We start from the raw sequence: 23921 nt of genomic DNA on the forward strand, positions 1-23921 counted from the left end.
TTTACACCCTGACAGAATGCTTGAGCCAGAGTTGTTGGCTGTTCCTCAGAGCTCTGCAGGTTGGTTCATCTGGGGATGGGCAGGCATGCTGAAACACACCCCAAGGCCGATGATTCTGGAGGCCCTGGCTGCCTGAGAGGTGAGCGACACCTCAGGAGGACCTGGCTCTGAAACCAGTTCTCTGATTTGTGCTGCAGTGTGGTTGGAGACTTGTAATTGCAGACACTGAGGTAGGCCAGCCACCCCTGGGCACCAAGGTGCAATCCTTAGTTGGAGGCTTTGGCAGCTGCCAAAAGAGGCCAGGCACCCACAAGTGGCTCAGTGCTTTCAGGCCTGGTGCACCTCTGTCTCGTGGCAGCCCTTTGCTACCAACCTTCAGCCACACTTTGGGGGGTGGGTGGGTTTTAGAGGGGAAGGGAGGGAGGCTGGGACTTGTGGGCGTTTGCTGTGTGCCTAATGCTGTGTGCAGATTTATGCTGCTGGTCTGTCTGAATCCCCTGTGAACCCAGGTGCCTTTGGTGAAATGACATAGTGGGCCTGCGGCAGCCCATACCTCATCCTTTTCTCAGGCTACTCTAGACCTTACTTGCTGTTAGGCAGTAGACTTGGCCTTCTTGTTGAAGCCCTGAGTATAGTGCATTCTGGAGTCAGCAGCAGAAGCCCCGGCAGCCAGCCCTGTCTCTAACCTGTGAGCAAGTTTTTGCAACCACTTGGGTCTCTGTTTCTGTACTTACAAAATGGGGATGGAATTTGTCATCTGTACTTAAGTAGGTGGTTGTGGGAATCAGCAGATTGTGTGAGCTGGACCCTATCAGCATAGAGTCCTGAGTAGGGTTCCATATGGGTGTGCTCTGACTGCCCCTCCCTTCCTTCCCTTTCTGATCTGGAGCTCAAGGCTGATCCTCCTGAGTCTTCCTCTCTAATGAAATGGCCTTCAATCTGGGTTTGCTCTGCATAGCCACTTAGTAGTACATGTGTGACCTTGAATCAAGTCCCCTGATTTCCTCTCCTAAAGTGGGACAAATGCTGCCTTGTCACCAGGCATGGTGGCACACGCCTAGAATCCCAGCAACTCTGGAGGTGTGAGGCAGGAGGCTTATAAGTTTGAGGCCAGCCTGGGTTAACTTAGCAAAACCCTGTCTCAAATTAAAAAAAAAAAAAAAAAAAAAAAAAGGTCTGGTGTCGCAGCTCAGCGGTAAGTGCCCCTGGTTTCAGTCCACGATACCAAAAAAAAAAAAAAGTGCCATCTTGTCAGCCTAGGGATTAACAGAGACAAGTAATTTTGTTTTGGGGGGGTTTTCTTTGTATTTTTTTAAAATTTGTTTTTAATTTTTTTTAGTTGTAGATGGACACAATATCTTTATTTTCTTTATTTACTTTTATGTGGTGCTGAGGATGGAACCCAATGCCTCACACTTGGTAGGCAAGCGCTCTGCCACTGAGCCACAACTCCAGCCCCTTCTTTTGGTATTGTCACTAAGTGTTGGACTCTGTTTTTGTACCAGTGCTCAGGGGCCATCACGATATGGTGTGCTGGAAGACCTTTCTTGGGACAGCTGCAGGTGCATCCTGGTGTCCTCGCCCAGGGCCACTTATCCGGATTCCAAACTAGGGTGTGTTGGATACTGAGCACATAGCGAGGCTCCTGCTATGGGCAGCAGCCCTCTGCTGGCCAGCAGGACATGGACCAGCTTCGTGCTTGTGTGTAGCTGCCTGGTCAGTAGAGTTCTTGTCTGTGACAGGTGACTGGGAGAAGCTGTCCTGGGAGAACATTGGTCAGGAAGGCCCAGGCATAGGGAGTTGGGTGTGGGAAGGCTGGAAAAGGCATTTTGATGTTTATCTGGGGTGTCCCTTATGGTCAGTGATGCTGGGGGCACCTGGAGACCTGGAGGAGCCAGACCTGAGCTTCAGCCTCAGGTCTGCCCCTGTCCCTGGGGGTCCTGGGCCCCTGATTCTTCCTGAGACAGAGCTTCCTCATCTATAGTAATAGTGGGTATTCACTTGTACTCCCTGCACCGGGAGCTCTGGATGCCTCATGCATCATGGGCTTAACCACAAGGATTTGCGGGGACTCAAAAATATAGACAGTGAAAGGATCAACTGAGGATTTGGGTCAGAGGAAAGTCATTGGTAACAAGCTGGGCTAATGATTAGCAACCCAAATTACATCTTCCTATAGGGAAGTAGGCTACAGAAACAACTAGGAATTCATCCTGGCTGACAGAACAGAGACCCATCATGTACTTGCTTATTCTCATGCCCCCAGGGAGAAGGCCTGATCCTCAGCGCCAGCCTCAGATGTGCATGAGTAACTAACTGCCATGACTGTCCTATTCCCAGGTCTGCTGGAGGCGCCGGGCAATGAACCTGAGACTGCAGCCCAGAGTGGTCTGAAGGCATCGGGGAAGCAGAGGGAGTCCTGGGGAAGATGGCCATGGCCCCAAGCCCTTCCCTGGCACAGGTGTACACCAGCCCTGTGGCAGTGGCTGTGTGGGAATGGCAGGATGGGCTGGGGACCTGGCACCCCTACAGTGCCACCGTCTGTAGCTACATCGAACAACAGTTTGTCCAGCAGAAGGGCCAGCGGTTCGGGCTGGGAAGCCTGGCCCACAGCATCCCTTTAGGCCAGGCTGACCCCTCACTGGCCCCTTATATTATCGACCTCCCCAGTTGGACCCAGTTCCGCCAGGACACTGGTAAGACTTCTGTCTCTGGTACACGTCTGAATGCCTCTTTTGGGCCAGGTGCTGTGCTGTGGGGGTTGTGGATGTGACTCGCAGAGCTTAATCCTGTTCCTGAAACAACACTACTGGGGTTTAGGGGCTGTGCAGGAGAACGGCTTCCCCCAGGTGACTCACAGAGGACATGTGCTATGGGAGCACGTTGGCCAGTTGCGGCTCACCCTTTCCCCCTGTCTCCCAAACCAGGAATGTCTGCCCTGGCCTTCAGGGCTCTGAGGTCCTCGGCTGGCCGCAGGGAGGCGCTCTGTGTGGTGCTGTGAGGGCCTGGAGGTGCGCTTGCTCCTCCGCTCAGTGACTGGACCTGGGCAGGGTACTTTGCTCCTGGGCATTTGTGTTTGCTCCTCTTATTTTGTTTGTGCTGGGAATTGACTCCAGGGACACTTTACCACTGAGCCACATGTCCCCAGCCCTACTTATTTTTATTTTTATTTATTTATTTATTTTTTTAGAGAGAGTGAGAGAGGAGAGAGAGAGAGAGAGAGAGAGAGAGAGAATTTTTAATATTTATTTTTTTAGTTCTCGGCGGACACAACATCTTTGTTGGTATGTGGTGCTGAGGATCGAACCCGGGCCGCACGCATGCCAGGCGAGCGCGCTACCGCTTGAGCCACATCCCCAGCCCACTTATTTTTATTTGAGACAGGGTCTTGCTAAATTGCTAAGGGCCTCATAAGTTGCTAAGGATGGCTCTGAATTTGGGATCCTCCTCTGCCTCAGCCTCCTGAGTTGCTGGAGTTGCAGTGTGTGCCACCAAGCCCATCTACTTCTATATTTTTAAATCTGTGATGTGTTTGGATTAGTATTACTGAAAATGGGGCCATCAGCTTCCTTTGGAGCTGTCCCTCTCCCTTTAATCTGGTGGCTCTTGATTGGGGTAATTTTTGTTCTCGGGGACATTTGACAGAGTTTAGAGACTTTTGGTTTTCATGATTGGGTGGGCAGGGGTTGCTGTCATCCAGTGGGTAGAAACCAGGGACCCTGTTCAGCATCCTAACAGAGCACAGGGCAGGTGGGTGCGGATGACAGTCCCTAGCTTCATGGTGTGCCCAGGAGAACAAAATTTGTTCTTTGGGGCCCACCAGGCCTTTGCCCCGTACAATAAACCCTCGCTCTCTGGGGCCAGGTCTGCACCCAGGCTGAACACAAAATTTGAGAAAGAGAGGACTGATGACACATGGTGGATGGCAGTAGACAACTATGTGTGCTCACCAGGCTGCGAACTGTTAGGTACTGGCTGAGGCCACTTTGAAGTTTCAGCTCGGCCAGTCAGGTCACTGGGACAGACAGACCAACCTATAGAGCAGAAGGACCTTACCATTCCCTGGAAGGACTTTGGACTTTATTCTGAAAGGGGGAGCCATGCTTAGACAGTAGAGTCACATGTGGTTTGGGTGCTAAGGGTGTCCTCACTTCCCCAAAGCTGGGATCCAGGCAAAGGCTAAGGTCAGGAGACTGAATTATCAGAAGGGAATTACTACTTGGCCCTGTGGTACATGTCTATAATCCCAGCAACTCTGGAGGCTGAGGCAGGAGGATTGCAAGTTCAAAGCCAGCCTCAGCAAATTTGCGAGGCCCTAAGCAACTCAGCAAGAACCTGTCTCAAAATAAAAAACTAAAAACAGGCTGGAGATGTGACTCAGTGGTTAAGCACCCTGGATTTAAGCCCTGTACAAAAAAAAAAAAAAAAAAAAAAAATTTTTTTTTTGAGGGTTGGGGATGTAACTCAGTGGTACAGCACATGCTTAGCATGCTTAAGGCTCTGGGTTCAGTCCCCAGCACCAAAAATTATTATTCATTCCAAAAAGCCTTATCAAATCTGAGCCATATTATTTGACCCAAACATCTAGCATTACCTCTTTGCCAAGGAATGTGAATCTCCCTCCCTCTGTCACTTGATCCTTTGGGCCCCAGTTTCTTTGCCTAGAGAGCTTTTACACAAACCCATAAAAGAATAGTCAGCACAGCTCGGGGGTGGCACATGCCTATAATCACAGTGGTTTTGGAAGCCGAAACAGGAGAATTGATGGCAAGTTTGAGACCAGCTTCAGCATCTTAGCTGAGGCTATCTCAGAATAGAAAGGGTTGGGATGCAGCTTTACACTGTTGGGTTCAGTCTTCAATAATAGGGGGGAAAAAAGAATAGCCAACACCAATCCTTAGGTACCTGCACTTTATTTTGTTTGGCTGTGAGGGTGTATCTAGTGGGATAGCACATGCTTAGCATGCATTTGACCCTGGGTTTGTCCCCAGCTCCAAAAAAAAAAAAAGTGATTCCCTGGGTTTGGGGGTGACTATCCGCTCTGGGTTCATGGGTCCTGCTCCTCTTAAACAGGCACCATGCGAGCTGTGCGCAGGCACCTGTTCCCCCAGCACTCAGCCCCAGGCCGGGGCATCACCTGGGAGTGGCTGAGTGACGACGGCTCCTGGACCGCCTATGAAGCCAGCGTCTGCGACTATCTGGAGCAGCAGGTGGCCAGGGGCAACCAGCTTGTGGACTTGGCTCCCCTGGGCTACAACTACACCGTCAACTATGCCACCCACACGCAAACCAACAAGACGTCCAGCTTTTGCCGGAGCGTGCGGCGCCAGGCAGGGCCGCCTTACCCAGTGACCACTGTCATTGCCCCACCGGGCCACACCGGAGTCGCCTGCTCTTGCCATCAGTGCCTCCACGGCAGCGGAACTGGCCCTGTGTCAGGCCGCTACCGCCACTCCATGACTAACCTCCCTGCGTACCCTGTGCCCCAGGGCTCCCATAGGACCGCTATTGTCTTTGGGGCCCACCAGGCCTTTGCCCCGTACAACAAACCCTCGCTCTCTGGGGCCAGGTCTGCACCCAGGCTGAACACGACCAACCCCTGGGGTGGGGCACCTCCCGCCCTGGGGAGCCAGCCCTTCTTCCGCTCCAGCCTCTCCCATCTGGGACCGCAGCTCCTGCCCCCAGGACCGTCCACTTCAGGTGGAGCCAGGTATCTCATGTTACCGCTGGTCTTTCTGTCCTCCCTTCAGGTCTTGTCGGCAGATGGGAAAATGTGGGCAGGTGCCTACCCCCTTGGTTGTCCCTGTTGTATTGTCTTTGCTGTGTCACGGGGTTGCTGAGGTACCATGGTCCTCCATAGCCTGGCATCCCATGGAGCTACCTGACCTTTGATTCTTGAGTCTCATTAGCTGCCACATGGGTTAAAATCAGCAGTTCTTCCATTTCCTCAGGATAAAGGGCTCTGTGAAACTGAGTTCTAGACCTTTGACCTGCACTTGTCCCCATGGCTAGTGCTGTCTGTACCCGGCACATTTTGGGTAACTAGGGATGAACTGATTCTCAGTGCCAGGCACCAAAGATGTAGAGAGAGAAGGTATACCTCTGATCCCTAAGCCCACAGTCTAGGTCGCAGGAGAGCCAGGAGCTCAGGGTAAGGAGGAGAATGTTGAAGTATGTGGCTCTGTGGCCACTGGTGGCACTAGTGATACAGCTACCAGATTGGTGCAGTCCAGCCCAGAGTATCTTTTTTTTTTTTTGGTACCGGAGATTGAACCCGCAGTCACTTAACCACTGAGCCACATCCCCAGCTCCCTTTTTTTTTTTAAATATATATATTTTTTAAGTTATAGTTGGACAAATACCTTTATTCCATCCATTAATTTTTATGTGGTGCTGAGGATCGAACACAGGGCCCTGCTCATGCTAAGCGAGTGCTCTACCGCTGAGCCACAATCCCAGCCCCCCAGCTCCTTTTTTAATGTTTTATTTTGCAACAGTGTCTCTTAAGTCCTTAGGGCCTTGCTAAGTTGCTGAGGCTAGCCTAGAGCTTGGTGATCCTCCTGTCTCAACTTCCAAAGTCACTGAAATTACAGGCATGTGCCACTGCATCTGATAGCATTTATATTTTCAAATTGTATTTAATTTTATGATACTGGGAATTAAGCCAAAGTGTGCTCTGTTACTAAGCTATAGCCCCAATTCTTTTTTATTTTGAGAAAGGGTCTTGTTGAGTTGCACAGGCTGGCCTCCAATTTGTGATCCTCCTGTCTCAGCCTCCTGAGTAGATGGGATTATGCTAAACCAGGCACCTCCTGGGGCTTCTTAAATTCTTACAAATTACTTTGAGGCAAATTTGTAAATAGCATTAGAGCTGGGATTTTGGGATTTAATCAGGTGATTTGTTTCCTTCTCATGGTACAAAGCTCTCATTAGTCTCCCCCTAATATTTGTTGTGGTTTTTGCTCTCCACCTGAGGGCCTCAGACCCTCTTGGCCCTGTTAGTGCCGGCTAGGCAAGTGACAAGGAGGAGGTAGCTGGGCCCATGGTGTTTCCCTCTGGTGCTGGGCGGACCTCACATGTCACAGCTTGCCCTGCACCAAAGCCAGGAGGAACCAGGCCAACCTGCCGCTCCGGTGGAGACGCTTCAGAGCGCCTGCCTCCCGGGATGGGTGTGAGTCCCTCTTCCTCCATGGCTGGGGCTGGGAGGGTGTGACTGCACTGTGTGCGCCTCTCCAGGCTTTGGAAAACAAGGCTTGTCCTGGGCCTAGTTTGTAATGTGACCTTCCTCAGTTTCAGGGGCTTGATTAAAAATTTGATCTTTTACCCCAGCAGGCCGGGAGAACGGAGCAATCCTTGGCACTGTGTCCTCCTGGGGCTGTGGTAGAGTTCTCAAAGCCAAGTGAATGTCAACAGCACTGGGTGAAAGTTACTTGGCATGTGGAGGGAAGAGGTAGGAGGACAGGCAGTGCAAGTCCAGACCACAGCGAGGGCTGGGGGGAGTCCAAGAGAGAGTCGGTAGCACCTGGGCTGCCTTCTGAGCGAGTGGCAATGCAGGCTGTTGGGGAGCCCATGTCTGTTTTTGGAATGTCTGGGCTGCTTTTTTTTCTGCTGCGCTGGGGAGCACACCCAGACCCTGAGCATGCCGGCAAGCGCTCTGCCACCGCCGCACCCTCAGCCCCATGTATGTGGTCCTCCATTGCTTCTTGCTCAATCTGCGTGAAACTGGCTGTGTGATTCTTCTCGTTCCCCCAGGAATGTGCAGTAATATGTGGCAGGCTGGGCATTTGTAACTGAGCTGCTGGGTTTAAGTACATTTCCTGGTAGCTGAAGTTTATCCCTTTAAGCACCAAAACTTGTGATGAGGGAGGGTGAAACTGCAACGTGTGTCACGCACACTCCTGTCTTCTGTGTGAGAGAGTGACAACTTGCTTGGCATTTTGATGATTGGGTGGTGATCATGATCAGCATTTTTTTTTTTTGGTACTGGGGTTTGAACCCAGGGGTACCTAACTACTGAGTCACATCCCCAGCCCCACCCGTTTAAAAAATATTTAGAGAAAAGGGCTAAATTGCTTTAGGGCCTTGTTAAGTGCTAAAGGTTGGCTTTTAGCTCTCAATCCCTCTGCCTCAGCCTCCTGAGCTGTGGGATTGCAGGTTGCTCCACACACACAGCGTGATTGGCCATGGAGCCTGGTGCTGGGTTAGCCCGTGGGCGCTGCCCTCCCTCACCACGTGGCGCTCCTGGTTTGTTTGCATCTGCTGTTCTTGCTGCTGCCGCCGCCGCCACTGTCCTGGCCTGGGAGACGACTCCCCCCCTCTGCGTGCTGGCTGGGCATTCTGGCTGTGGCTATCCTTAGGCCTGTGGGATTGGAGTCCTGGGTGTAGCGAGAGCCTTGCTTGTAGTTTGCCTTGGGCCTTTGGATAAGTGCTGGTTCTTTTCCATGGTGGTTTTCCTCTCCCGGATTCAGGAGTTGGGCTGGCCGATTTGTTCCCTTTTGTTCTAATCTTGTTGCTTTGCAGGGTTTACTGAGGGCCTGCCTTTTGTTCCCTCTGCTCCATGGAGACCTGGGGAGCCTGGTGTTTGTGTAGGGCTTAGATTGTGGAGGGCTTGGAATTAGCTGCAGGGAAACTGGAGCTCAGGGGGGTCTTGCATGCCCAGGGCGCACAGCTCACACAGTTGGAGGTGCTGAGAGTAGTGTTTCAGGCCTCACATTCTGGGCTCTTTGTGTGACAGGTGCCTTCTGTGTTCCAGGTTGGCTGCCAATTGAAGGTGGGGTGGGGGTGGAAGAAGCTTTGGATGTCCTTCCCTTCAGCCTTCTCATTCTGCCCCTGAGCCATCTCAGGATGGTGGACAGGTGAATGCATTCTAGTCTGTCCTCCTCCTGTGCTCCAGTCTGTCCTCCTCCTGCGACTTCCTGAACACAGCAGGAACTTGTGTGGAGGAGGGGCTAGATAAAGACAATTGGAGAATTTTCTACAGAACCTGGCTTCCTGGTCTCAAGTCGCTGGAAGCCTCACTGTAGGGTCTCTGCTCTAGGCCTTGGTGATAGAACCAAAAAAAGCAGACTTTCTGCCCAGATGTGCACCTTTCCCTGGGAGGGAGGGCTCCACTTCCTGGGATCATTCCATAAGGGGAGCAGCCATTTCTGGAGGATATTTGAGCTTGGCCCCTCTAGCCCACTGTGTTCTGACTCATTTGAAGTTGCAGAGTCAAGCTTGGGTTTTTCTGGCCTCTTAGCTGAGGCCGCAGCTCTTTGCTCCCTGGAGAACTGGCCTGGGAAATGAGCAGGAGTCTCAGCGCCTTCACTTAGGAGCCTCAGAGTCATTAGGTGATCACCTTCCTCTAAGAGAGAAGACAGTTGAAGCATCTCAGGAAGGAGCTTGGCTTGCTTATAAGACCTCAGCCCAGGTGGCCAGCTCCCAGTCCTTTTTGCATGATCAGAACACCCTGGTCCATTTTCTACTCCTGCCTTTGGGCTTAGAGTAGTGAGGGAGGCAGGAGGCTGGGCTTTGTGTAGCCCAGCCATGCAGGGCATCTTGTGGGGAAGACAACAAGAAATACACAACCTCCATCTTAGCTCAGGTGAATGCAGGAGCCCTGGCCTGCCCAACCTACAGAACCCAGGCTGTCCTGGGGAGCTCCCATGTGGGGACCATGTGGTGGGAGGGTTTTGTAATCTTGATATTTCATCACCTCTAACAGGCAGGGATGGATGGGACGTCCCAGGCTGGAGGGAGGAGGAGCTGGCAAGAGTTCCTTCCCCAGTTGTTCTCAGTGGAGAGCTGGCCTCAAACTAATGGTGTGTATTGTTACCATTTTAAACAGTTGAGGATTTACAACCAAATGAATGAGTTTGAACATAGTCACTCTGGGAAGCAGAATCTTCATTTTAAAAAATTATTTTTTTGCAGTGCTAGGAATAGAACCCAGGGCCTTGCATGCTCTAGGCATTTGCTATGCCCCTGAGTTATAACCCCAGCCTAAGATCCCTTAATTTTTTTTTTTTAAAGAGAGAGAATTTTAATATTTATTTTTTAGTTATTGGTGGACACAACATCTTTGTATGTGGTGCTGAGAATCGAATCCGGGCCGCACGCATGCCGGGCGAGCGCGCTACCGCTTGAGCCACATCCCCAGCCCCAAGATCCCTTAAATTAAAACAAAACAAAAAAAAAAAGTGCATACCTGTAATCCCAGCGGCTGGGGAGGCTGAGGCAGGAGGATTGTGAGTTCAGGCGCTAAGCTACTCAGTGAGAGCTGGGGATGTGGCACAGTGGTTGAGTGCCCTGGAGTTCAATCCCTGGTCTCCCCCCCCCCAAAAAAAAAAGCAAATCCCAAAAACCTTTTTGGTATGAATTTTAGATTTATAGAAAAGTTACAAAAATAGTATAGTTTCCATAGCTCTCTCACCAGATGCCATCTCATGGGCACAGTGGGGCAAGCCTGTCATCCTAGCTACTCAGAAGGCTGAGGCATGAGGATGGCATGTTTGAGGTCAGTCTGGGCAAATTAGGAAGATCCTATCTCAAAAAAAAATTAAACACTGCAGATATAAGTCAGTGGTAGGTACTTGCCTAGCACACACAAGGTTCTGGGTTCAGTGTTTACTACCACAGATGTCCTGTCTGTATTCTGGGGGTGGGTGTCCCACCCTTGAACTGCTTGATCACACCCTTGAACTGCTTGATCAGGCTCTCTGGGCAGCAGTGGTGTTTTGTGGGTGGTGTTGGGATGGAACCCAGGGCCTCCACGGCCAGGCGAGTGCTACACCCCTGAGCTGCACCCCGACTCCGTGCGTCTCATTTGAACATCTCTCAACCATGTTGTCCTCAGAATCAGGAGGTAACCCTGTTGGACTCACCATTTTCTGCTCCTGCCCTCTTTCTGTCCCAGGACCCTGCTTTACCAGCCATTGCCATTCTCCTCTCTCCAGGTGGAACCAATCCCAGTCAGTCTTTCAAAGCTCACCACTTTATTTTTATTTTATTTTTTTTAAATGATTTTATTCTCTTACATTGCTGAGTAATATTCCATTGTGTATATAAGCCACATTTTTTTTTTTTTTTAGAGAGGAGAGAGAGAGAGAGAGGATTTTTTTTTTAAAGAGAGAGAGAGAGAGAAGGAGAGAGAGAGAATTTTTAATATTTATTTTTAGTTTTTGGCGGACACAACATCTTTGTTTGTATGTGGTGCTGAGGATCGAACCCAGGCCGCACGCATGCCAGGCAAGCACACTACCGCTTGAGCCACATCCCCAGCCCCAAAGCTCACCACTTTAACAAGGTGCTTGATCAAACATTTCTTGATTTGGGTTTGTCTGATCTTTTTCCACCATTGGACTAAGACATGCATTTTTTAGCAGGAATCCCACAATAACGATGATAAGTCCCTTTGGGAGCATCTTATTGTGGCCTGCAAGATACTGATTTGCCTTGTTACTGGTGGTGATGTCCTCGATCACTAACTAACGTGGTCTCCACCGTGATCTCCGCCAGGCTCCTGAGATCTTCACTGTAATGAAGCTAGTGAGCTCAGAATGTTGCGAGCTCCTCTTTTAGGGTCATCTTTATGGTCTTTGAACTGTTCAAAAGAGAACCCAGGGGCTCCTTCCCTCAGAGGCAGCTGGGGAAGCAGGAAGGTGCCTCGACTCAGTGCGGTTCCCTCCTCTCTTTTCCAGGGAGGCAGTGCCCTGTACTCAGCTTTGCTCTCTTCTCTCCTCCCCAAGTGCCTCCCTTCCCAGCGGTCCCTCCAGCAGCCCTGGGAGCATCCCCGCCACTGTGCCATTGCAGATGCCAAAGCCCAGCAGGGTCCAGCAAGCACTGGCAGGTAGGTGCCCTGAACAGGCTGTGCCCCGCAGGGCTTGGTGGGAAGGATGAGGTGGGGGGGGCTTGTCACCTTCTGGGCCCTCAGGTGTATCTAAAAGGGCTCCTTGGGGGATTGCTGCCTCTTTCCGATTGGTGTACCCCAGGGCATGAGCTTGGGTGCCCGCCCCTGAGCGTTCTGGGGCGGTGGGACCTGATGTGGTGCATTGGTGTGGACCTTTCTCATCCTTTTTAATTTTTGAATTGAATGAGAGTTAGAGCCACCTTTTTTTTTTTTTTTTTTTTTTTTTTTTTTTTTTTTAAGAGAGAGTGAGAGAGGAGAGAGAGAGAGAGAGAGAGAATTTTTAATATTTATTTTTAGTTCTCGGCGGACACAACATCTTTGTTGGTATGTGGTGCTGAGGATCGAACCCGGGCCGCACGCATGTGAGGCGAGCGCGCTACCGCTTGAGCCACATCCCCAGCCCTAGAGCCACCTTTCTGCCCTGAAGTGCTCAAGGCAGGGGCTCTCCGGGGCTCATAAGCCACCTGGTTGTAGCTACATGTTGTCTCCTGGTTCCATGTGGATCATTTGTTGTCTATATATCTTTTTTCTTTTTTTTTTTTTTTTTTGGTGGTGCTGGGAATTGGACACAGGGCCTTGTGTATGCCAGACACGCACTCTACCAGCTGAGCTATACCCCCAGCCCTGTATGTCTTGATGCTTACTTATATAAAGTCCTTTTACAGTCAGGCCTGGTGGCACCTGCCTGTAATCCCAACTACTTGGGAGGCTGAGGCAGGAGGATCACAAATCCAAAGCTAGCTTCAGCAACTTCTCCCCAGCACCACAAAAATAATAAAAGTCTTCTTCCAGGTCTTGAGGCGCCTCTGAGGGCACTCGTAACTTGAGGGAACTGTGAGGTGTGTAAAAGTGCAGGTGTGGCAGTGAACCCCATCATTTGCAACTGGCAGGGGATCGGGTGACAGTTGGGTTTATTGAGTCCTGGTAGCCTGCAATGTGGGTAGACTTGCCAGGCCTGGTGCAGGGCGGCTGTGTGGTGTTGTCATTGGGACAGTGACTCAGAGGAGTGACTGGGGCTCTGGTGCGTGTTCCTGTGTTTGATCCCTAAATAACCCAAGGCGTCGGTGAGGAGGCCGAGGCTCGGGGAGTTCAAATCCCTGACGCAGCCCTGGGCTCAGAACCTGGGTTCTTCCCTGTGGTACCAGGTGCTCCTGAGCCTGGTGGAGGAGGTGCTGGACAGGGAGGTGACTGTGGTGTAGAAAGGGGGACTGTGGGTGGCATCAGGGGAGTGGCTTGGGAGACACAGGAGGCACCTGGAAAGGGACACTAGAGAAGTGGCAGAAGATGGACGTGGAGGGCAGGGGACTGTAACGGCAGGGAAGCCTGGCAGCCTCTCAGCCCTACTTCCGCTGCTCAGCCGTGAGCCTCTTCCCGGCCGAGAGGAAAGAGTGAGCAGACATGCTGACCAGGACGTTCCTGCCCACCTTGGGCCACTCAGCATGGGTGCCATAGGTGAGTCACACACCAACGCTGAGTGCTGCTGTGTGCGGGGATGTCCGCGATGGAAAAGACCTGACCCCCACAGGCCCAGCTCTGAACTTGGGGTCTTCAGCAGCCGTAGCAAGTTCTGCCAGGGTGGCCACTGAGACTGTAATATAGATGTTAAACACCTTTCTTTGTGGCCTTTAGGTTTGCCTGAATAGCACCAGCCAACCCCTTCTATACCTTTTTTTTTTTGAGATAGGATTTTGTTAGGTTGCTGAGGCTGGCCTCAAACTAGTGGTCCTCTTGCCCTCAGCCTCCTGAGTTGTTGGGATTATAGGTGTGCACCACGACACTCGGCTCGTTTTTATTTTTTTGTGGTTCTGGGCATGGAACTCAGGGCCTCACACATTCTAGACTGGTAGGGAAACAGACCCCCACAGTTCAGGAAGTTGGTTCCAGGTAGGAAATAAGGAGATACTGGAGCCTGTTGCCAGATTGCCACCTCTCAGTGGTTGATACCTTTTGGTGGGACCATTTTCTGGGCCACCAGGGAATGAAAGGACCCCAACCAGCCTCCAAGAATCAAGGGCTGGATTCCTGAATGTGCCATGCTTGGCTGCAGGGAGGTGAGCCCTGGCCACTAGGTGAAAGGCTGACCTCTGGTGTTGGGAAGGCAGTGTGTGCAGTTGTGGAGAGTAGAAATGGGAGCTCAGGCTCAAGGGCCTCTCCACTGAGGGGGCTGTGCCGAGTCCTGCTGCTGAGGAAGATGCAGAAGCCCCTGCCTGGGCGGCCCCCAGTCCTGCCCGCTGCTTGCTGCTGCTGTGATGAGTTGAGTCTGTGGGTTTGGGGTGGTTTTCAGACCTTTCTCTAGAAGGCAGAGCCACAGGGCAGGGGCTGCCTTCTCTCCAGGTGTGGTGTCGAGCCTTTCTTCCTTGTTGGTGACTGGAGTGTGTGGGGCTAGGTCCTGTGGTGACAGGGAAGGAGTGTTGCGATGCTGGCTTCCTGCGGGCTGCCAGTGGTGGCCCTGGGATGCCTTCATTCCTTAGCTGACACGTGGTGTGCCTCCTAGGACTGTGCCCTGGGTGCTAGCAATGGTCGTCAGCAGAGCTGCTCACCCCGTGGTGTGCGTGCTTAGGGGAAGTGGTCAGCTGGAGCGAGTGATTCCAGATGGTGAAGAGGTGAGAAGGAAAGCAAAGCAGGCACAGGTGTAGAGAGTTGGAGGAGGACATGGTCCCTCCCCATAAAGGGTCAGGGAAAGCCTAAGGCCTGCAGAGGTGGCACTTCAGAGATCTGAGTGAAGAGGGACATGTTCAGTCAGAGGACGCTGTCCATCCAGAGATGTTTCTCTAAGGGAAACCACCTGTCCCTGCTCCCAACCTCTTTCTGACACCTGTACCTGTTCGTCATTCTGTCTACCTGACATTCTGTTCCCCGGGTAATACATTTGGGCCCAGGAACAATCTCAGCTTGTGGTGGCATTGCAGTGACAGCAGGAACTGGGTCAGCGCAGGCATCTGGCCCCAGTGTGAGCCTGGGTCTTCTGTGGTGCAGGTGCTTCCTGCTGAATGGCTACTACGGTGACCCTTCCCTCATTTGGCTGTGCTGTCCAGCAGGTGGCTAGCCTTTGCCTCTGTCCCTGACTGGGCACATTTGCCAGGTAGGGAGTTTTGATCTTGTCATGAGGCCACAGTGGCTGCCCTGGCTACTCCTCGCACCTCTGAATCACCTGGTGGGGGGCATCACTATCTGTCCCAACCTGTCCTGGAGAGGAATGGGGTCCAGGAAGGAGGTGCCCCTGGTACCCTGCTATGCCCAGTGCCTGAGCCAGGTTCCAAGGACGGGGAAAACCACTCTCTAGTGTGGCTGAGAAGCCCAGAGCTTCTTTCCTCTGGGGAGAAGGTGCTTTTGAGCCAGACTAATCAGTGACAGGGAGTGGACAGAGGGGTAGGCGAGGGTGTGGCGGGAATGAGGACCTCTAGCAGATCAGTGTGTCCCATGCAGTGTTGAGTCATCAGAGAGTAGGAAGGGGACAGCGTGGGGGAGGGTCCAGCTGGGCAGAGAGGCACTTGCATCTCCTCCCTGCTACCTGCTGCAGCTCCTCGCAGTGGCACCCGGGAAGGAACCCACTGCTAGGAGCTGGGGGGTCGCCTCAGTGTGGAAGCAGTCCAGAGGGGTGGTGTCCTGCCTCAGCCATGTCTCCAGACCATGTCACTAGGTTTGCCAGGTGGGGCAGAGAAAGCAGAAGCAGCCCACAGAAGGAAGACAGGATGACTGAAGGCAGGAGGGTGTGGCCAGGCCCAGAGGCCCCATGCGAAGCCAGCCCTTGTCACCAGCCCTGCTCAGGAGGCAGTTTCTGCAGCCTGGCTGCACCCCGCCACATTGCCGCAGCACCTGCCCCTCCTGCACCTGGCACTGCCCAGAACTGCCGAGGAGGCTTCTTGGGTGGTGATCTCCCCTCTGCTCTTCTAGAGCAAGTGGCCTCCCGCTCCCTGCACGCTCTGGGTACAGGCTGTGAAGTTGCTTGGCAGACACCTGGGGACTTTTGGGCCAGGGCTCTGGTGAGCCGGGCCATTTCACCAGCTCTCCCTGGTTCCTGGTCTGGAACTTGTTCCTGCAGCACAGGGAGCTCCTTCTAGAGGCCAGGCTCTCCAGAGATCCTGCAGGTCCTGATGGCCATTTGTGGTGCTGCCACCTCCGACTTAGCAGGGTTTGTGAAGGTCACCTGCTGAAAGCCTCCTAACATTTCTCCCCCTCTCTGCATGTCTGATCTCGCACCCGTGCAGGCATGACAAGTGTGCTGATGTCAGCCATTGGACTCCCTGTGTGTGTTAGCCGCGCACCCCAGCCCGCCAGCCCTCCCGCCTCCTGTTTGGCCTCTAAAAGCCACAGCTCAGTTAAGAGACTGAGGAAAGTGTCCGTGAAAGGTAGTTCCTATTCACAAATGCTCTCTGGCCTCTGCTAAGCCTCCTCCGAGTCTTGCTGCCTCTGGCTCTCTGTGTCGATTTCTTCTTTAACCTCCATGGCCCTTCTCCCTTCCTGTGGCCCTTCTCCCTGCCCTCGCCTGGCAACAGAGGTGGCTCCTGGGAATCTGACGTTCCCAGCACAGTTGAAGTGAGAGGGGCTTGTTCACGAGGACCTGTAACTTTGCAAACCTCAAGGTGTGGATGAGGCGTAGCTTGGGATTCTGGGATGACTGTTTTTCCATGGGGCCAGTGTATGTATCAAGAAAGGCCCTCAAGGGCTGGGGATGTGGCTCAAGCGGTAGCGCGCTCGCCTGGCATGCATGCGGCCCGGGTTCGATCCTCAGCACCATATACCAACAAAGATGTTGTGTCCACTGAGAACTAAAAAATAATAAATATTAAAAAAAAAAAAAAAAAAAAGAAAGGCCCTCAAGTCCGGTGCAGTGACACGGGCCTATAATCCCAGCGGCAGGGGTGGCTGATGAGATAGGACAATTGCGAGTTCAAAGCCAGCCTCAGCAACAGCAAGGTGCTAAGCAACTCAGTGAGACCCCGCCCCTAAATAAAATACAAAGTAGGGCTGGGGGATGTGCTCAATGGTCGAGTGACCCTGGTTCCAATCCCCAGTACCAAAAAAATTTTAAAAAGGCCCTCAAAATATCTGTCGGGTTTGCTGCCCATGTGGGTTCCCCTGGTGACCGCTGCCCTGTCCATCATGTGGCCTGGGCAGAATGGGTTTCACAGCTACAGAAGGTGCTGGGAATTTTAACAAAGTTTGCGTGGAGGAGCTTGTGGCAGTTCTGCGCTGTTCTAAGCTGGACAGTGGAATCGCAGATGGCGTTCTTGATGGTGCCATGCTGGACAGGGGCCTGGGCTGCAGCCCTGTCAGCCTACCTTTAGTCTCGGCTCTTGCCTGCATTAGCCTCCTGAGCTCATGCAAGTTTCTCCATTCATGGGGTGGCACCTCCTGCTAGGTGGGTTGGGAACAGGAAGGACATGTGAAGTGCTTGTCACATGCCAACAGTGGCAGTCGTGAGATGTGGAGGTGTGCCCAGGAAAAGAGCTGGTTTTGAGGTCCTGAGCCCCAGTCCTGGACTCTGTGCGTGCTGCTTTTGCTCTGCCTTGGTGGAGGTGAAACAGGGCAGGGTGACTGGTGACCTCCAGGGCAACCAGTTGCCTGGAAAGAGCACAGGCTCTCAGTAGATCCTGTGGTGTTCTGAGTCCAGATGTGCCTTCCCCGGGATTGACGGGCTCCTGGTCGGCCCTGGTTGAGAACTGTGGCTAATGGGAGCTCCCTTTGGTTCTGAAAGGCTGCCTGGTGAGCTGGGCCAGGTGCTGGTCCTGGCAGAGGGGTCCCTGGCTCTCCTGGAGCCTCCTGAGGCCACTGGGCTTTTCAAGACAGAAGACTCCCCTCAGTCAGTGGACGTCCTAACTTCCAGGATGGCCTCCCTGTGCCTGTGGCCGGGCTCTCACCAGAGCCATCAAATGGGCTCTGGAAGTCTTGGGAAGGGTATCGAAGGAGGTTGTAGGGGAGGTGTGTGGATAGGCTGCTAAGTTGTGTGCATGGGGTGTGTGGTGTGTGTAGGACACTTGTGTATATAGGGCATGTATAGGATACATAAGGATGCATGTGGGTATATATGGGGTACATATAGGTGTGGGGGGGATGTGTGTGGATGCATGTGATTGCATGTGGGCATACGAGTGTGTAAGATATGTAGGTATATGGTACATGCGTGTGTATGAGACATGGGTATATGGGTACATGGTTATGCATAGGGTGCATGTGGAAGCCTGTGGGTGTGGGTGTGGGTGTGCATGGGGTGGGGATGGGGGCTATGTGGGTGTGTAACCGTGTGTCTGGGACTCCTTTGCTGGTGGCAGCCCCCTGCTGCTTTAACTTACTAGGTGTGGGACTTCCCCATTTCTAGCTGAGGAAACTGCACCTCTGAGGTGGTGGGATGTGGTCATAGCCAGAGAGTCAGAATCAAGTCCCCGATTCTGGCCTCTGCTCCTCCAAGTCACCTTCCCAAATAGTCATGAGCCCTCATATTTCTAAGTGTTTGAGGCCACAGGCTGAGTGCCACGCACTTAGGTTCAAACCAGGAGACCCTGGACTCAGGGACCAGGAACCCTAGTGTGACCTTGAGGCAGAATGGGGAGCCCCGACAGGTCTTTGGCAGGACTGTGCTGCCTCCCCATGTCTTAGGCTCCTGCTGAAGGCTTGGCCGCCCTCTGATTGTCCCTATTGCCTCGGGGAGCTGCTGTGCTGATGCTGCCACTGCAGGGCCTCATGTCCCCCTTGCAGGGCTGCATGCTGAGGGGCATGGAGTCTCCCAACTCTGCATTGCATGTGTACAACCTCAGCTGCCAGCAGCCAGCATATGTCTCCCTGTGTTCCAGCTGCTTTCCAGAGTCACTTAGCTTGGAGCTGAGTAGGCATGTGACTGAGACCCCCCCAGTTCTGAGGCAGGTGGTGCACTGTAACAGCGTCAGTGCACCTGTCATTTGCAGTGTGCAGACCTATAAGATACCACATGGGCTGACCTGGCGCATTTTCACACAAGAGTGGTAGAAGCGGAGTAAATAACACTGCCGAAGGTTCTCTGGGGTGGTTCGTTGGACATTTTTGGCATTCTCAGAGGGGCCTGGGTCTGATTGCCTGGGATGCAACTTGGGGAGTTGCGAGGTACTGCTCTGTTTCTGCTCCTCTGCCTCCTCCAGGCCACGCCCCAGGCCAGGTTGGGCCTTGAGGGTGGTCTGGGCGTGGCTGCAGGCCGCCCTGTGCCTGCTCAGGCTGTCCTGGCTTGCCTGCTAACCTTCCATCTTGGCCCCTAACATTTCTTCCTGGCAGCCTGGGCTTTGCCTGTCTGCCTTCCTCCCCACATTGCTCTCCTCTGCTTGGGTGCCTGGGACAGCGCTCACCTTCTCGTCTCTTGCAGAAGGGTCTCCAAAGCCAGAGCCCGAGCAAGTGATCAGAAGCTATACTGAGGAGTTGAAGACACCCCCAGACGAGGTACGTGTCCTGCGAGCCACACCACTGCTGTTCAGTTTGCAGACAAGAATGGACTTCTGCTGAAGGGTCCCTGGCCACACTCAGCCCATGGGGGACCTCCCCAGAGTCTCTGGAGTGTGCGTCAGGCTCCAGGTCTAGTGCCAACCCCACGCCTCCCAAGGGAGGTGGGCATGATTGGGACAAGGCAGCCAGGGATCCAGGGGCCTGCGTCATTCCCACCTCACAGAAATGTTTGCCTGAGCCCTGCTCTCAACACAGACCTGGGTAATGCAGGCCATCCCCGGGGCCAGGGGGCTCGAGACAAGGCTTGGACACATTGGCCTCACTCCCCTCAGGCTGGCACTGGTGCAGGAGTGAGGTGGCCTTATCCAGGTGACACTTGCTTTTCTGACTGGGAGTGCTGGTGAGGGATGTTCCAAAACATGGAAACAAAACCCCACTCTGCTGAGCTACTCCTTGGGGGCTCTGGCACTACTTTCCTCTTGGAGGTACTGTAGTGGGGTTAAAGGTCAAGCATGCTAGGCTGAGCACTGTGGCTCACTCCTGCAATCCCAGCAGCTCGGGAAGCTGAGGCAGGAGGATCAAGAGTTCAAAGCCAGCCTCAGCAACTTAGCAAGGCCCTAAGCAACTCAGCGAGACCCTGTCTCTAAATAAAAAATATAAATAAAGAGGGCCAGTGCTGGGGTTGTGGCTCAGTGGTAGAGCACTTGCCTAGCATGTGAGAGGCCCTGGGTTCGATCCTCAGAACCACATTAAAAAAAAAGAAGAAGAAGAAAAAAAATAAATAAATAAAGTCATTGTGTCCGATTACAATTAGAAAACATAAAAAAGGGGGGGGGGATCAGGGTTGTGGATCAGTGGTGGAGTGCTTGCCTAGCATGTGTTAGGCACTGGGTTCAATTTTCAGCACCAAATAAAATAATTAAAGATATGTCCATCTACAGCTTAAACATACACACACACACACACATACACACGGCTCAGTGGTTAAGCACCCCCGGATTCAATCCTTGGTACCAAAAAAAGCAAACCAAAACTCTTCAGCAGGCCCTGGCTCACAGGGTACCTCCACTCCTGAGCACAGTGGTCAAGATCTGGCTCTGACCCTGCCCTGGTCTCATCTCCTACTTGTGCTGGCCTGGTGTCCCCTGAAGCTGCGCGTCTTATTCCATGTTTTGGAACATCCCTGCTTGTCCATCTCACAGTTTCTGTGTCCTTTTTAAAAAGGTCAGCTCCCAGCTTCCCCTTCTCCTGTCCTCCTGTCTGGCTGTTCTCATTGTCCTTCTGGGCCAGGTTCTGGTCAGCCCTTTGTGGGCACATGTCACATTGATTGACCCCAGCTGTGGTGTTTCCGCCTTTCCCTCCCAGCCTGGCCCCTTGTGGCCTGGCCAGCTGTTGGCGAGCTCGCCCTGTCTGCTCCCTGCAGGACTGCATCATCTGCATGGAGAAGCTGTGCGTGGTGTCTGGCTATGGCGACGTGACTGACAGCAAGACCCTAGGGCCTGTGGCCGTGGGCCGCCTCACCAAGTGCAGCCATACCTTCCACCTGCTGTGTCTGCTGGCCATGTACTGCAACGGGAACAAGGTGTCCATGGTGGCCCAGGGGCGGGTAGAGGTGACCTGCTCCCGCAGCCTTAGTCCCGGCATGCTGACCCTGAGTAGGAAGCTGGGCAGAACAGCTCTGAGATGTCTGTAGTCCTCGTGTTGCAGCAGGAGGAGGGTCGGCTGCTAGGCCTGGATAGCAAGCGTGGTATTGCTCCTGGAAAGTTAGTCAAGCCCTGGAGCCGGCCTGGAGACCATTTTGAAGGCCTGGCCAGCTCTCCTAGGCCTGCCATGTGCTTTAGGAAGGAAACCAACTCCTGCAGCCAGCTCAGGGAGAGATCCTGGGCTCCTCCTACAGCAGACTCATGTTACCCTCCCACTTCCAGGCACCTTACATCTTTGTCATGTTCCTCTGCAGTCAGACCTGTGCTTATGAAGAAAAGGCCCAGGGAGGGGAACATGCCCAGGGTCACCTACTGGGTGGTTCAGAGCCAGGCCCCTGATTCAGGGTCCTGTTCCACTCTACAGGGGAAGGGTCCCACTCAGGCTGTCAATGGCTGACCCCTGGCTGCTGTTCCTGTAGAGGGGTTTAGCCAGGGTGAGCAGGGGTTGGGAGGACAGTGGAAACTAAGTCACATGATGGCCATTTGGTCCTGCCTGGGCCCTGTCCGCAGTGTCCGTCATGTAGCGTCCTGCATGCAGCTCATCATCAGTTGCAGGATTTTCTGTATGGTTTCAAAGGTGACTGGACTAGAGACTTGCTCCTGACCCTGATTTTCCTACCCAATGCCAGTCTCCTGAACTTACCCTTTGAATAAGAGCAGCGTGAGGAGTTGTAGTGTAGAACTTCCCTTTTGACCCTGAGCTGCTGGAGTTCAGGTGCTCTGAGAAGAGGCTGCCTGGGCGCCCTGTGAGCCATGCCAGCTTCTCCCTGGTGACCTCTCCTCCCACCGAGGCAGTGGCTGACTGTCCAATGTGGTTGGGCCGCTGGCTCAGTCTGCTGTGTCTGCCTGTCTTAGGATGGGAGTCTACAGTGTCCTTCCTGCAAAACCATCTATGGGGAGAAGACCGGGACCCAGCCCCGGGGGAAGATGGAGGTTTTCAGGTTCCAGGTGTCACTGCCTGGCCACGAGGACTGCGGGACGATACTCATAGTTTACAACATTCCTCATGGCATCCAGGTAAGGGGCCACCTCAGGAGGGGTCAGTCACACCCAGGTGTTGTTCTCCTGCCCCACCCCGGGGATGGGGTACCAGGGTCCCTGCTGCCAGCCCCAGACTCCCTGCTTCCTTGAGGCTGGGGCCAGGGAGGCAGGACACAAAGGCAGCAGTGCTGGGGACTGTGGCTGTGGAGGAAAGCAGTAGCCCTCTGTCCTTCCCTGAGCACAGAAGGCCTCCTGGAGGAGGGGTCATTCCAGCTGGACTTGGGCTGGACAGAGGACAAGGCAGACAGCAGGAGGAGCGGTGCTGAGGAGCTGCGGAGCCCCTGCAGGCACCAGGGAGTGGGGTGGGGTGGGGCCCTGTTCCCAAGAGATCTACTCAGTGACCACTAAGCCTGGGCTGGACGTGGCAGGGCCAAGGCTGGATTTCAGGAATGCAAGCACAGGTCCTAGAGGAAAGCCTGGGCCAGGGCTGGTCTCAACCTAGGGCAGGAGTAGCTGGAGCCAGATAAGGTCCACTGTGTGGAGCCTTGGTGGAGCCGTGCCTCCCCCGACCAGGTTTCCTATCTTGTGATCAGGTCAGCACCTCCGAGGAAGGGGACCGAGTTGTAGGCGGTGCAGCCTCTGTGGTGGAGGGCAGGAGGCTGTCACCATCCCTCCCCTGCCACACTACTCCAGCCAGTTCTTGGAGCAAGGTGCCACCCAGTGAGCGTGTGGAGGATGTGGAGGGGTGCCCCCAGGGTCACAAAGAAAGATCCGAGGAAACCCAGTGCTTAGAGCATCCCCAGAGCAGAAGAGGGTCAGTCCTGGCTCTTGCAGGGTAGAAGTGGCAGTGGTGGTGCCAGACAGATTGGCGTAGGCTCAAGGGAGGGCGTTCATGGGGGGAGGCCACATTCACTTTAGGTCTTTGAGGGACCAGAGTCATTGGGTCACTTGAGCTGGCCAGGAAGGCTGGAGCATGAGCCTGGGCTTCTGTGTCCTGTGAGCCTCTGCAGCTGTCCATGGCCACCCACAGCTCTCACATCTTGGCATCTGTTCCTTTTTCAGGGCCCTGAGCACCCCAATCCAGGAAAGCCGTTCACTGCCAGAGGGTTTCCCCGCCAGTGCTACCTTCCAGACAACGCCCAGGGCCGCAAGGTGAAGACCCATTGCCCCTATCGCCCCATCACCTTAATGTGGCAGAAGATGGGGCCCACTGGGACCCCCAGGGAGTGGGCCAGCAGGGGTGGGCCACTCTGTTTGCCACTCCTTTCCAAAGCATTGCTGTGGATCCAGGAAGAAGAGGCTAGGGCGCTTGCTTAGTCAGGACAGCCTGCACCCAGAGTGGGATGGGGTCAGATGGCTGGTCCCTCTGTCTGCACTGAGACCTGAACAGGGACTGTGCAGCTATGAGAAAGTCTGGAAGCGCCTTCCAGGCAGATAGAACTGCTGGGCCCAGGCAGGAGCTAGCCCTCAGCGGGAGGCGGCGGGATACTGGGCCTGGCTGCCTTCTAGGCATGCCTTAGGAGGGTCCTCCAGTTTGAGAAAGTGCTCTGGCTGCTGGGAGGTGTGTACTGGACTCTATTTCTTTATTTTTGTGCTGCTGGGAGTCGGGCTAGGACCTCACATAGGCTAGGCCTGAGCTGCACCCCAACCTCAAGGCTGGGCTCTTCCGTGGCTGAATGGGGAGAGCGGGAGGGCAGTGAGGAAGGAGGGCAGACTCAAGGTGGCAGCTGGGTCGTTGCTAGAGTGGCTGCAGAGTGGTGGTGGCTGCCGAGGTGGGGAGGGCAGGGCTATGGCCAGGGCCCACGGGAGACCCTGTGGGGCCATCCCATCAGCAGTTGGAGTTCTAGGGGCCCCATAGATGGGATCCAGGGCTGGGCCTGGGTAAGCTCATCTCTGGTGAGAGCGGAGGGGCAGGGCCTGAGGGGCGCCACTCATGGGCCCTC

The 23921-nt window shown here is 53.8% G+C and overlaps 1 protein-coding gene across 8 annotated transcripts in view; it reads left to right on the forward strand.

Moving 5' to 3' along the window:
- The window catches only part of DTX2 (deltex E3 ubiquitin ligase 2), a 33596-nt gene that overhangs the window by 9028 nt on the left and 647 nt on the right, over positions 1-23921 (forward strand). For 4 of the 8 annotated variants that reach the window (XM_081297936.1, XM_081297938.1, XM_081297937.1 and 1 more), the window contains 8 exons: positions 2341-2696; positions 5074-5710; positions 11679-11827; positions 16096-16236; positions 19218-19291; positions 20718-20876; positions 21853-22014; positions 23041-23130. In XM_081297936.1, coding sequence (XP_081154062.1) covers positions 2429-2696; positions 5074-5710; positions 11679-11827; positions 16096-16236; positions 19218-19291; positions 20718-20876; positions 21853-22014; positions 23041-23130 — 1680 coding nt within the window. In that variant the 5' untranslated portion in view covers positions 2341-2428. Of the gene's footprint in view, positions 1-2340; positions 2697-5073; positions 5711-11678; positions 11828-16095; positions 16237-19217; positions 19292-20717; positions 20877-21852; positions 22015-23040; positions 23131-23921 lie in introns of those variants that run through there. The other 4 variants (XM_081297942.1, XM_081297935.1, XM_081297940.1 and 1 more) reach the window with 4 other exon arrangements.

The sequence above is a fragment of the Spermophilus citellus genome (genome assembly GCF_964194105.1).
Source record: "Spermophilus citellus genome assembly, chromosome: 6".
Classification (NCBI taxonomy): Eukaryota; Metazoa; Chordata; class Mammalia; order Rodentia; family Sciuridae; genus Spermophilus; species Spermophilus citellus.